The 12405-nt window shown below is 51.3% G+C and overlaps 1 protein-coding gene across 1 annotated transcript in view; it reads right to left on the reverse strand.

The window, feature by feature from the left end:
• The window catches only part of LOC125758359 (uncharacterized), a 162803-nt gene extending 152841 nt beyond the window's left edge, over positions 1-9962 (reverse strand). Inside the window, exons 1-3 of the mRNA XM_049415436.1 lie at positions 9944-9962; positions 9692-9873; positions 810-1108 (exon numbers count right to left, since the gene is read on the reverse strand). Coding sequence (XP_049271393.1) covers positions 810-1108; positions 9692-9873; positions 9944-9962 — 500 coding nt within the window. The remainder of the gene's footprint in view (positions 1-809; positions 1109-9691; positions 9874-9943) is intronic.
• Between the last annotated feature and the right edge of the window lie 2443 nt (positions 9963-12405).

Consider the following 12405-nt stretch of genomic DNA (forward strand, 5'->3'; position numbering starts at 1 on the left):
TAACAGGCAATCAATAAAAGCAAATTTTAGCACAGCGTAGGTTTCGTACGTAACAAGCCTGCGTTTCGCACAGTGCGCATGAGTTAAAGTTCTGCGCACACGCTCTATGCTAAACGTGACACTCTTACGCAACAGGCAAAGCCCGCCAGCAGTGGTGAGCCTATATGCCGTTTGCAGGTAGAATTTCGTTACGTTCGATAGCTAGTACTACTAGTAAAAGAACTGCATGGAACTATTTGTATGCAGTCCACGCACTATGCTTCAAAATTTACATATATGCATAAAGCTGGATTGAAACGACGAATGCGATCGCGCACTAACCAGGCACCTGACTTATAACACAAATCGACGGCGTAGCGAGAAAAAACGAAACAACACGCAAAACCTCGCTGGAATGTGTTCACCACCACGACATAATATCGTAACATTGAGGGCGCCTAATCATGGCATCGATTTTTTCACAAGCTTTGCTGCGCGTCCGTATCCATCGTCTCAATGCAACGCGTCAATTAGGCTGGAATGGCAGAAACCTGGAGTTTCTTCTCCCACTCAGTAAAAATGGGTGAAACGGTAACTTGAATTTCTCCCTTAGAAGTGAAGCGGCCCGCTCAGACTATGGGAGCACCGCAATAAAGAGTGATTTATAATCACGTGATGCATCCCCATGAGGTTTGGCAGCGGGAGATTACCGGATGAACTCATTATCATGAGACATTCTTGTTCGGCCTTGAAAAACAATGTCTGTAGGGGTTCCCTGCCACCTATACTTGAAAGTGAAAAGGCTCGAGAGTAACGAGGTGCGTCCCTACCTGAGCAGTCCATTGAACGCGACTCTCCAGCGGCGCATGGGTACCAACTGCTCGAGTCGCAAACCCGAGGCAGCGTACACGCCACGGTGTGAACAGTCAGCTGTGTTCTGGCTGCCGGTTGGCAGCACATAACTGTGACCGTCGGCGGTACGCATGTAGAGCCACGCTTCAGCCGTCCCCCTAGAAGGCTGACGGCGCACGCGTGCCAGCAGGCACTCGCCGCGCTCAGTGCTGGCCCAGACGAGCATCTCATCTTCCAACTCCTCGCCGCACTTCTCTCCATCATCACCCTGCAAGGACTGGAAGTGATGGCACAAAACATTGCCCGCAGAATCCTCAAAACGGCGCTAAAATACGAGGCATTGTGCAGTGAACGTTACCTCTAACAACTGTCATGTACAACGAATATTTTTCTAAACGCCAAGTACACAGTGAAATGATTGAACTTAGGAGGAAAATTTGTTCCCGGGAGAAAGAATATCGCATATGACTACCTTGCTGAATGACTCTTGTTTCGGCAGGGAAGGCGCTCACAAATGTCCGTGATAAGCTTCCAGTATGAGGGATGATTAAGGGATGACTGCTATAGAGTCAATTCAGGACAAGAACACACGAAGACGAGCGCTAACTTCCAATTAGGGGTGCTATGCAGGATGGCCCGAGTTTGGCGAAACTCGGTATCTTTCCGAGCTCTGGCGACACCCCCTTTTGAGCAAGCTAATAGTACGATCAGGTGAAATCCATCCCTCAGCGCGCGCTCCGTTCCATTGGTTAAGATGCAATGCGGCATCACGTCAAGGGCGGTCGAGAAGGTTGGGTGCTGTCGTAAAACTAGAGGCACCTTCTTTCATTTGTTTGTCGTTCCACTGAGTGCAGACGTGCACCCATGCAGGAAAAGTGGCAGAAAGCTCTACTAACTATATTGTTTTATGTGTGCGTGGGCCGTTTGAATTCATTTTCAAGAGTTTAATGTCTGCAGCAACTATCCATTAGAATAATCAGCACCGTGGCCTCCGATATTAGTTCCGACCGAGCGCCTTACAACACCGCGGCTAGAGCTAATCGCCGAGGCCACGTGTATAATTACCATGGTCGGCCAGTATATTCTAGCGCGTTGCTACGCCGGCGCGCGCCCTCGTCGCTCTCTTCTTCATCGTGTGCTCGGTCCCAGAGCATGTGCTCCCGGCTGATTAGCTAACTGGTTGGGCGGTATACCTAGCTAAGTCAGGACGTGCTATGACGAAGGTGATTAGGCCAAATCTTGCTAAGGTCGAGCTAACTAAGCCACGTCTTTGTAAGACCATGCTAATGAAGTCGTGCAAGCTAAGAACAAGGTAATTGAGGTCATGATAAATAACATGACGCTAATTAGGATCGCGTAATTAAAACCAAGATAGTCGAGACCTTAATCGCCGAGATCGTGTTAATTAGGTTCGTGCTAATTACGAATATGGTAATTACCCCTGTACTATTCAGGACCTTGCAAATTAAACCTGTGTAGATAATGTCGTGATAATTAAGACATTAATAATTATTGTTATTTACACGACACTAATTATGATTGTGCTCATTAGCATTACGCTAATTACCTCTGTACTATTCAGGACCTTGCAAATTAAACCTGAGTAACTAATGGCGCGCTATTTAAAACATTATCAATTAATGCTAATTAACACGACGATAATTAGGAGCGTGTAAATAAAACAAAGATAATCAAGACCTTACTCACCGAGGACGTGAGCACTGCTCCTCTTGCCGAGGAGCAGTGCTCACGCAACAACGCCAGCGAGCGGCACTATTCATCTATGAGCTTAATCGCACAGACTATGCACACACGCACGAAGAACTAAACGTTATATCATGACGTGGCTACGGTGCCTCGCTTTCACTTTCACCGCTCTCACGACGTACCACTCACAGCTATGAAGCAAGCGCCCCTGGTGGGATTAGCGGCGAGAAATGTTACTATTACTTGTTTGCGGAGACACTGCTTCTACCGATTCGCTCATACAAAAAAAATGTTCATACGTGTAATGTAAGTACAGCAGTAACCTGTCCATTTATTTATCTGTAATATTCCAGAGAAGCGAAACGAGCTGCACCAGAGTGCTGCGTGGTCGCCCTTGTTGCCTTCGAGAGTGGAAATTTCCATGCACTGAACGAAAGAATTTTCCGAAAGAGGACAAACGCCCACGAGCACGCCCGTGGGAGGCGCGATCGACAGTTGGCAAAAAAATAGCGCGACAATCACGCTGACGTCGCTGCACTGTCAAAATGTTGACTGAGTGGCGGCGCTGACGCGTTCTCATGCGGTATTCCTTTGAAAACCATCGCAAATGCCGCGCATGCGTTTGTGACGTCATTCTCGTTCTTGTAGCCGTTTTTATCAACGCTTCTGTCGCGCTTTCCGCACTGTCTTCCTATCATGACCGTCGTAGGGCGGGCTCGGAGCGAGCTCGTGTGCCCGAGAAGCTCGGGCCATCTTGCACAGCACCCTAGGTTTATTATGCAGAACACAAAAAGATATGAGCGACAGAAACATGTGACAAAAGATAGTAGTCGAGCAAAGCATTACATTCCAACAACAAGAACTTACCAAAGAAAGAGGCTAAAAGAAAACGCCAAAGAAGAAACTATCACTTGGTGCGCGCACCGATGCTTTCCAGAAACGAAGCTGGTCTTCAAGTGTCTCTTTGTCCTTGTGTTCAGTTCGCGCTACAGCAATCAGTATGACATACCAACTAGCCCAAGCCGCCACGCTTCTATGATTAACAGGATGAGGCATGAAGAATACAATAAAACCTACTCTTCATGCCGTGCAATGTGAGGCTACTTATTCCACGTCGCGCGTCACGTGTCTAACCATGCAGCAGAAAGCTACAAATGGAACTGAGTAGAGGGCGAGAAACGTCGTATAACGAATATCCATAGGTCTGTCATCAGTCATGATCATGAGCCTGCAAAGAGGAGGTCAGTCAGTTAGTGCACAATGAGGGTGCATAATCATCGCCTGAGAAAATAGCGGTCATATCACGGGTAACGTGCGCCGTCATGTAGTGGTATGAAATATATTGATGATCGATAATATGGCAGTGACGACTCAGTCCAAAGTCTAGCTGGACACTCAGCGATTCCGCCACATGTAGAATGACGATGGTTGCTGCGACACCGTTTATACAGAGTGTAGAGAAGCCTTGGGACATGGTAATGGGTTACCCTCTCCAGCGCCTTCTAGTGGGTCATCCTCTTTGGCTGCTTGAAGAAAGAACGCCGCTCGCGCAGGGAGTTCGTGCCTTGCCGTGACTGTCGCCATTACTCATTGTCGTTGAGTGCTGTCTATTAAACACCTTAACAATTTGGTGGAGAGTGTTCTGCTCCCATTCAATGCCCCTGGAGCTCCGATCCCGTACCTTGCCATCTACCATGCCTCAAGACGCCGCCCAGCAAACGCCTCCTCTCGCAACGAGCACATGTCCCGGTGTCCCCCGTATACGCGACCCACCTATCTTCACTGGCGCCGATAGCACCGACGTGGAGGACTGGCTCGCAATTTACGAGCGCGTCAGCATCCCCAACAAATGGGACGAAGAAGGCAAGTTAAGCAACTTGGTGTTCTACCTCGCGGGCGTAGCAAGCTTGTGGTATAACAACCACGCGTCCGATTTTGCGACTTGGGCCGATTTGAAGACCGCCGTCATCAGCGTTTTTGGCCGCCCAGCAGTTCGTAAGCTCCAAGCCGAACAGCGCTTACGTGAGCGATCTCAGCAGGCCGGTGAATCTTTCACCAGTTATATCGAAGACGTCCTGGACTTGTGTAAGAAAGCCAACGGCACCATGTCCGAGTCTGACAAGATCCGGAACATTATGAAGGGCATTGGCGACGATGCCTTCACCATGTTGCTCGCTAAAAACCCTTCCACCGTGGCCGAGGTCATAACACTGTGCCAGAGCTACGAGGAGCTCCGCCGGCAACGTTCGATGACCCGTCGCTCCCCATCACGCGACGCAGAGCTTGCTGGCTTGGCTGCAATATCTGACCAGGCCGCGTTGCTGGCAGAAGTCAAGTCATTCGTGCGCGAGGAAATTGCACGCCAGATCTCCCTCCTCGCCTTTGCCCACCCGCCGCACGTTCAACAGTCGTCGACCACCCTTCTTCCTCCTCTCCGCCGAGCGATTGAGCAGGAAATTGCGGAGGTCATGCCTGAGTACCACCCGCAACCTCCGGCTCCTGCGCCTCAGAGTTACGCTCAAGTTGTCGCCAGGACGCCCCAAGTAATTCCTGCGGCTGCCCGAATGAGTTACGCCGAAGCCGCCGCTAGACCTCCGTTCTTTGAGGCGGGTGTGCCGGCTACATACGCTGACGCCATCCCTCGGCCCCGACTGCAGCCCACTATGCAGTCATTTCAGCAGCCGACTCGTCAATCACGTACTGCGACATGGGCGGGACCTACCCCGGCGAACCGATGGCGCACCCCCGACAACCGGCCCATCTGCTTTGCTTGCGGTTACGCCGGTCACGTGGCACGTTATTGTCAACGCGTGCAGCCGCCTCGAGTCGCGTCACCTGTCACCAGCCAGTCAAGCCGTGCATTCTACGACCCACCTCCACCTATGTCGCCGACGTCACGCCCACCTCCAGCTACTCACCGCTCTCCGTCTCCCCGACGTCGGTCACTGTCACCCATGCGGCCTCGTTCGGTCGCACGAGAGCAGGAAAACTAGTCGTCGCAGTCCAGGAGGCAAGGGCTGTGACGCTATCGAACTGTGAAAGCCCTCAGAGAAGTCCATCGAATGTAATCGACGTGATTGTGGACGGTGTTCGCGCATCGGCCCTTATCGATACTGGGGCCGCTGTATCCGTTATGGACGCAAAACTTTGCCGCTTACTTCGAAAAGTGATGACGCCACTTTCTGGGATGTCCCTTCGTACCGCGAGCTCCCAGAGTATTCATCCCACAGCAGTATGCACTGCTCGCGTCGTCATTCAGGACGTTCTGTATGACGTCGAGTTCATCATAATTGCGGCATGCTCTCACGACGTCATCTTGGGATGGGATTTCCTCTCCCGCCACGACGCCGTAATTCGTTGCGCACCAGCCGAAATCGAACTCTCACCGTTCTCACATTTGACGCCGACAGACAGTCCATCGGCAATGAGCAAGATCCTCGTCCAAGACGATACGAAAGTGCCTCCAAACTCGTCAACGGCTGTGTCGGTCTACTGCGCCGGTCTCTCCGACACCACTGCACTCCTTTCGCCATCTGCCCGCGTCTGCACTAGGAAAGGGTTGCTGGTACCTTTTGCGACCGTGCGAGTCACTCAGGGCAGCACCACTATTTTTGTTACCAACCCATCCTCGTGCATTGTTATGTTGGTTCGAGGGGAATGTCTCGGCAAAGTGGAACCCGTTGAAGACGCACAAGTTCTGGACGCACCCGATGACTCGCACTGTACTAGTTCCCGCACCATCAGTGCTGTTTCCACGTCTGATTCGTCACCTACTGATGTATTTGGTCCCTCCATTGCTGACAACCTTACGTCGGTCCAGCGTTCGCAGCTTCTGTGCTTGTTGGATGAATTTCGCCATTCTTTCGATGTCGGGCAAACTTTCCTCGGCCGCACGTCCGCTGTTACGCATCGCATCGACACTGGCGCCCAACCACCACTGCGGCAACGTCCATATCGCGTGTCTCCCACAGAACGCCGGGTAATTAACGAGCAAGTGGACAATATGCTTCGACGCGATGTAATTCGGCCCTCCGACAGCCCATGGGCGTCTCCTGTTGTTCTCGTTACGAAGAAGGACGGTTCTGTGCGGTTCTGTGTGGACTACCGACGGCTCAACAAGGTCACCCGCAAGGATGTTTATCCACTGCCGCGAATCGACGACGCGATTGACAGCCTCCAAGGAGCAGAATTCTTTTCATCTCTCGATTTGCGCTCGGGGTACTGGCAAGTACCCATGGCTGATGACGCTCGACCAAAGACAGCCTTTGTCACGCCCAACGGCTTGTACGAGTTCAACGTCATGCCGTTCGGTCTGTGTAATGCGCCCGCGACCTTCGAGCGCATGATGGACACCGTTCTGCGTAACTTGAAATGGCACACGTGCCTGTGTTACCTGGACGACGTCGTCGTCTTCGCTCCGGACTTCTCCACGCATCTCCAACGTCTGCGGCATGTTTTGACACGTTTGAGCAACGCCGGCCTCCAACTGAATCTGAAGAAGTGCCGATTTGCGGCACGGCAGCTGACAATCCTCGGCTACGTCGTGTCCAAAGACGGAATCCTTCCCGATCCGGCCAAGCTTCGGGCCGTGGCCGAATTTCCCAAACCTACGTCCGTCAAAGAACTGCGCAGTTTCGTCGGACTGTGTTCATACTTTCGACGCTTCATACGAAACTTTGCCACCATCATATCGCCGCTGACGAAGCTCCTTGGAAGTAACGGACCCCTAAATTCGTGGTCGTCCGAGTGTGACGACGCGTTCGCAAAGCTCCGTCGTTTGTTGACGTCTCCTCCCATACTACGTCACTACGACCCTACGGCCCCTACGGAGGTACACACGGACGCCAGCGGCGTAGGCCTCGGCGCTGTCCTTGCGCAACGCAAACCAGGGTTCCCCGAATATGTAGTGGCATACGCAAGCCGTACGCTTACCAGAGCCGAGACCAATTACTCAGTCACGGAAAAAGAGTGCCTGGCGATCATATGGGCCCTTACAAAGTTTCGACCTTATTTGTATGGTCGCCCATTTGATGTCGTCACCGACCATCATGCACTATGCTGGCTGTCGTCATTGAAGGATCCCTCAGGCCGTCTCGCCCGCTGGGCACTTCGCCTGCAGGACTACGACATCCGCGTGCTGTACCGCAACGGACGCCAGCATGCTGACGCCGACGCCCTCTCGCGCTCTCCCTTGCCTGACGACAATGCCCCCTGCTCAGTATCTCACATAGCTGTTGCTTCAATCAGCGTTCACACCATCGCTACCGAACAGCGCAAGGATAAATGGATCACCTCGCTGATCGACTTGCTCACTGATCCGACGGCAACACCATCCACTCGCGCGTTACGTCAAGCCCACCATTTCGCCGTTCGTGACGACCTCCTGCACCGACGCAATTACAACACCGACGGCCGCCAGTGGCTACTAGTGATACCCCGCAGTCTGCGTTCTGATATATGCGAGGCCTTCCACTCCGACCCGCAATGCGCGCACTCTGGGGTATCGAAAACTTACCACCGCATTCGACAACGATACTTCTGGCGTGGGATGTACCGCTACGTGCAGTAGTTCGTTCGCGCCTGCCTCGATTGCCAACGCCGAAACCCTGCAACGCACGTGTCGCCAGCAGGTCTACAACCATTACCTTGCCCTAACCGTCCGTTCGGACGCGTGGGCATCGATTTGTATGGACCACTTCCTCTGACTTCGGCTGGTAACCGCTGGGCCATCGTCGCTGTTGACCATCTAACGCGATACGCCGAAACCGCCGCCCTCCCAGCGGCTACAGCGCGCGATGTTGCCTCCTTCCTACTACACCGATTCTTACTGCGTCACGGTCCACCCCAAGAGCTTCTCAGCGATCGAGGCCGTGTCTTCTTATCGGAAGTCGTGGAAGCCATTCTGAAAGAGTGCCATGCTGTTCACCGCAAAACTACTGCTTACCACCCGCAGACGAACGGTCTAACCGAACGCTTTAACCGCACGCTCGGCGACATGCTGTCAATGTACGTCGCCGCCGATCACACCAATTGGGATGCCATTCTGCCCTTCGTCACCTACGCCTATAACACCGCCCCTCAGAGCACTACTGGTTTTTCACCGTTCTTCTTACTGTACGGAAGGCACCCGCCGCACACCATCGACACGATACTTCCATACAAGCCGGATTCATCTGAGTGTGCGCCTATTTCTGACACAGCCAGGCTCGCTGAAGAGTGTCGCGAGCTTGCCAAGACATTTACGACGCAGGAACAAGAGCTGCAGAAGAGCATTCGCGATGGCACCACCACTTCTGAACCCACGTTCCTTCCTGGAGCGCTCGTATGGCTCTCGGTCCCTACCACTGCAAGTGGCCTTTCTTCAAAACTGCTGCCGAAATACGAAGGCCCATACCGGGTCGTCGAGCGCACATCCCCGGTCAACTACTTGATCGAACCCATCGAACCAGCTTCGGACATGCGCCGTCGAGGGCGCGACATTGTCAACGTGGAGCGCCTCAAGGCCTACTATGACCCACTCATAGTGACGAGCTGTTAGGTCGCCGGACGGCTCCCTTTTCGTACCCGGGGTAATTGTAGAGAAGCCTTGGGACATGGTAATGGGTTACCCTCTCCAGCGCCTTCTAGTGGGTCATCCTCTTTGGCTGCTTGAAGAAAGAACGCCGCTCGCGCAGGGAGTTCGTGCCTTGCCGTGACTGTCGCCATTACTCATTGTCGTTGAGTGCTGTCTATTAAACACCTTAACAAGAGAAACAAATTCCGGGGGTTTAGGTGCAATAACTACGACCTAATTATCAGGCGTGCGATATGAGGTGACCGTCCTGATCTGTTCTGTGCATGTAGAGTTGCTTAAATCGCACCTAAATATAACTAAAATGGACCTGTTGCTTTTCGCCCCCGTCTAAGTGCGGCCGTTGTGGCCGACCACCGTGCCCTGCAGCTTAGCACCTTTGCCGTTATGCTAGCATGTAGATTGCGACAAGATAGCTCGGTGGTGTATCAAGACGAATTCATCCCAGGAGTCCAAACAGAGCGCCTATACTTTTTATGGGAGCAAATGATAGCGGCATCTCCGAAAACAACTGCGTTTTTAGAGCATCAATTAATCATACACGGCGCAGTATAGGTTGAGTTTTAGTGTGCTTCCGCTTGCCTTGTCAGAACATGGAGAAGAGGAGCAGATGTCATCCAGGGAAGACTCCTCCTCCGGACATAGAAGGCCGCAGCGTCGTGGCTCATATCTAACACCAAAAGTGTACAGGTCAAAGCGGCCTTTTCTCCTGCACAGCGAAACTGGCAGTCTCAGAAGCAGCCATTTGAAGAAGTACGAGAAGCCTGCATAAAACAAAGAAAAAAAGAACGTCGCGATAATACATTAATGCAGCGCAGGGTGTGAGGAACTTACGTATGTAGACTGTGTACATGTTACAGGGTGTTTCTCTTTATTAGACAATACAAATTTTGTATAAAAATGGTATGATAGCCAGGCATCCGTCATCTTCGTACACGAAATGTACGCTCAGGCGAAATACTTTGCGGCACCTAACGTTACGTTGAAATGATCATTTTATGAAGAATTGTAAATTATTTTTCAATCGTGCACGGAAGAGCACGTGTTGATATGGAAGAGTTCGCGTACATCACAGTTTATGGCATAAACATTTTTTAGAAAGTGCAAAAAACATTCAGTCTGATCTATCGTCGGCTCCCGTCCAGGCGATCTCGAAACTTAGCGCGCCGTGCGTGCAGGACATGCCACCGCTGTGTTGCATAAGACCGGGACTTCGTGTGACGAACTTTGAAAGAAGACGCGTTCCGGCTGGATCTAGTGAGGGCAAAGAGCAAGTCGTCTCAAATTAAGAAGTGAACCGCTTAATCTTCGCGTTTCGTAGGTAGCGCTTATGTCTTTCTTTCTGAAACTCTAAGTAAGCGCGAAGAACTGTTTCGCTTGTCTTCGAGTAGAAGCGCCACAGTGGCTGTTCCTTAGTTTTTCGCTGCACACTCAAATAAAAAGTGAGAACTGCGGTTTTCTTGGATGTATCGCGAAATAATCAGAGAAGCACGAAATATCACACGTAAAGAGTAAGCGGTCCACTTGTGTATTTGAGACGACTTGCTTTTTTTGGTGACGAGATTCTCCTGCGACGCGCATTTTTTCAATGCTATAGTCGTATGAAGTTCTGGTCTGACTGAACGTCATGTTTCTGAAGTGGGATGGCAGACTGGGCCAGCTGCTCGAAATGCATGGTACTTACACAACAGCGCAGAATACGCAACAGCGCAGAATAGGAAAATACGCTGTGGCAGCGTTGCAACAGCGCCGTGTCTCCTTTCCTTGGTCCCGTCTTTTGTGTTGTACCAGTCACGTTTGTGTTATAGCCACCTCAATTGTTATGAACACATGCATAGTCCGCAGCAGCGCCAGAGCACACTGCCTAGCGAACAATGCACGCGCACAGGAGAGGCAGGGTGAGGGTGGGGCACGCTTTCTATACTGTATAGTAAGCTATCGGGTGACAGTGGCAAGAACGTTGGGAAATCTACCACTTAACAACAACTTACGTCTCATTCGCATGAGCCTGTTTAGTGTGTGTCAACTTCTTTGCCCATACTATGCTTGCGATGTGTGTTTACGTACGGACGCCCAGCGCCTATTGCTTATTGGAAGGCTAGTTGAATGCAACCACACCAGACATCCCGCTTCGACTGCGACCTCGTGTCGCCGCGAGACTAGCAATTTTCCTGCCATCGCAAGTTACGCGGCAGCTTTGGCGACAACGTCATTCAGGAGGCAGTCCTAGTAATAGTAGCGCCTTGAACTGTCTTTGAGTGCAGAGTGAAGCAGCTGCGACCTTCCGATAGCTTGTCAGCGAGCGTTCGCCCGAATTATGAGCTCTAATCGCTTTGTCACATTTGCTTCATTTGTTACACCTTTTCCTGCTGCAAAACATTTCGCAACTTGACGGTGCGGATGGCGGCGTTGCAGCAGCAGGGCCAAACATTGGGATGTGCCATCAAAGGCTCGACCAGAGCATTAAGGGCTGTTCCATAATGGGTGACTAATAAAGGCAACACGTGTTACTTTCGAAGCCCAGCCATGGGATTTGCGAATAGCACCGAATTCCAGGCGTATAAAAAAAACGGTATTTCGAAGCCTAGGCGTTATTCTCGGAAGCTCATGGTCCCGCGCCATAAGAAAGGAGCAAAGAGGAGCTGAGCTTGGGCGATGAAACAATGAGAGCCATCACTGCAGGCATGTGTCGTCGCCTAACTCGTTGAACGGGTTGCGTACTGCGCAAGCACGAAGGAAGGAAGAGAGAAATACAGGAAACAGCCCAGACTTCCAGCTCTTCATTTCCTCAAAACAAGAAGCCAATGTACAGGGTGTCCCAACTATGACGCAGCATGGTTTGAAAAAAAGGGGGAATGGCGTTACGCGACGCAAACCTATTGCATATTGTTCCCAGTGGACTGGAGTAACCACCACAAATTGTTTCGTTAATGAGGCTTATTTATTTAGTCATAATTAAAATGATAACTTGGCGAGTACTCACGCAAATATTAAAAAGTCAGTGAGGCAAAAGTAGGCATGTTCTAATGACACGTATCTGCGCTGTTTTCATTGACGTACTATTTGAGTACTCATTTTTTCTGGCTGATCAAAAAAGCCCGCGAAATATGAAAAAGCAACAAGTGACTCCGCTCTCACCCGCAAAAGAAAGCAGCGCCCTCAAATAAGCTTACTGCGAGCAAGCGCTTTGCCTGTTGTTCGTTGCCAGCGACAGCGTTCCGTGGTTTGGCAAGGGTACACGCCGGGCGGCAACAACATACGTCATAAGTTTGCAGGGATTCCTTCAGATCTGTTGT

Source organism: Rhipicephalus sanguineus, chromosome 4, assembly GCF_013339695.2.
Source record: "Rhipicephalus sanguineus isolate Rsan-2018 chromosome 4, BIME_Rsan_1.4, whole genome shotgun sequence".
Taxonomy (NCBI): Eukaryota; Metazoa; Arthropoda; class Arachnida; order Ixodida; family Ixodidae; genus Rhipicephalus; species Rhipicephalus sanguineus.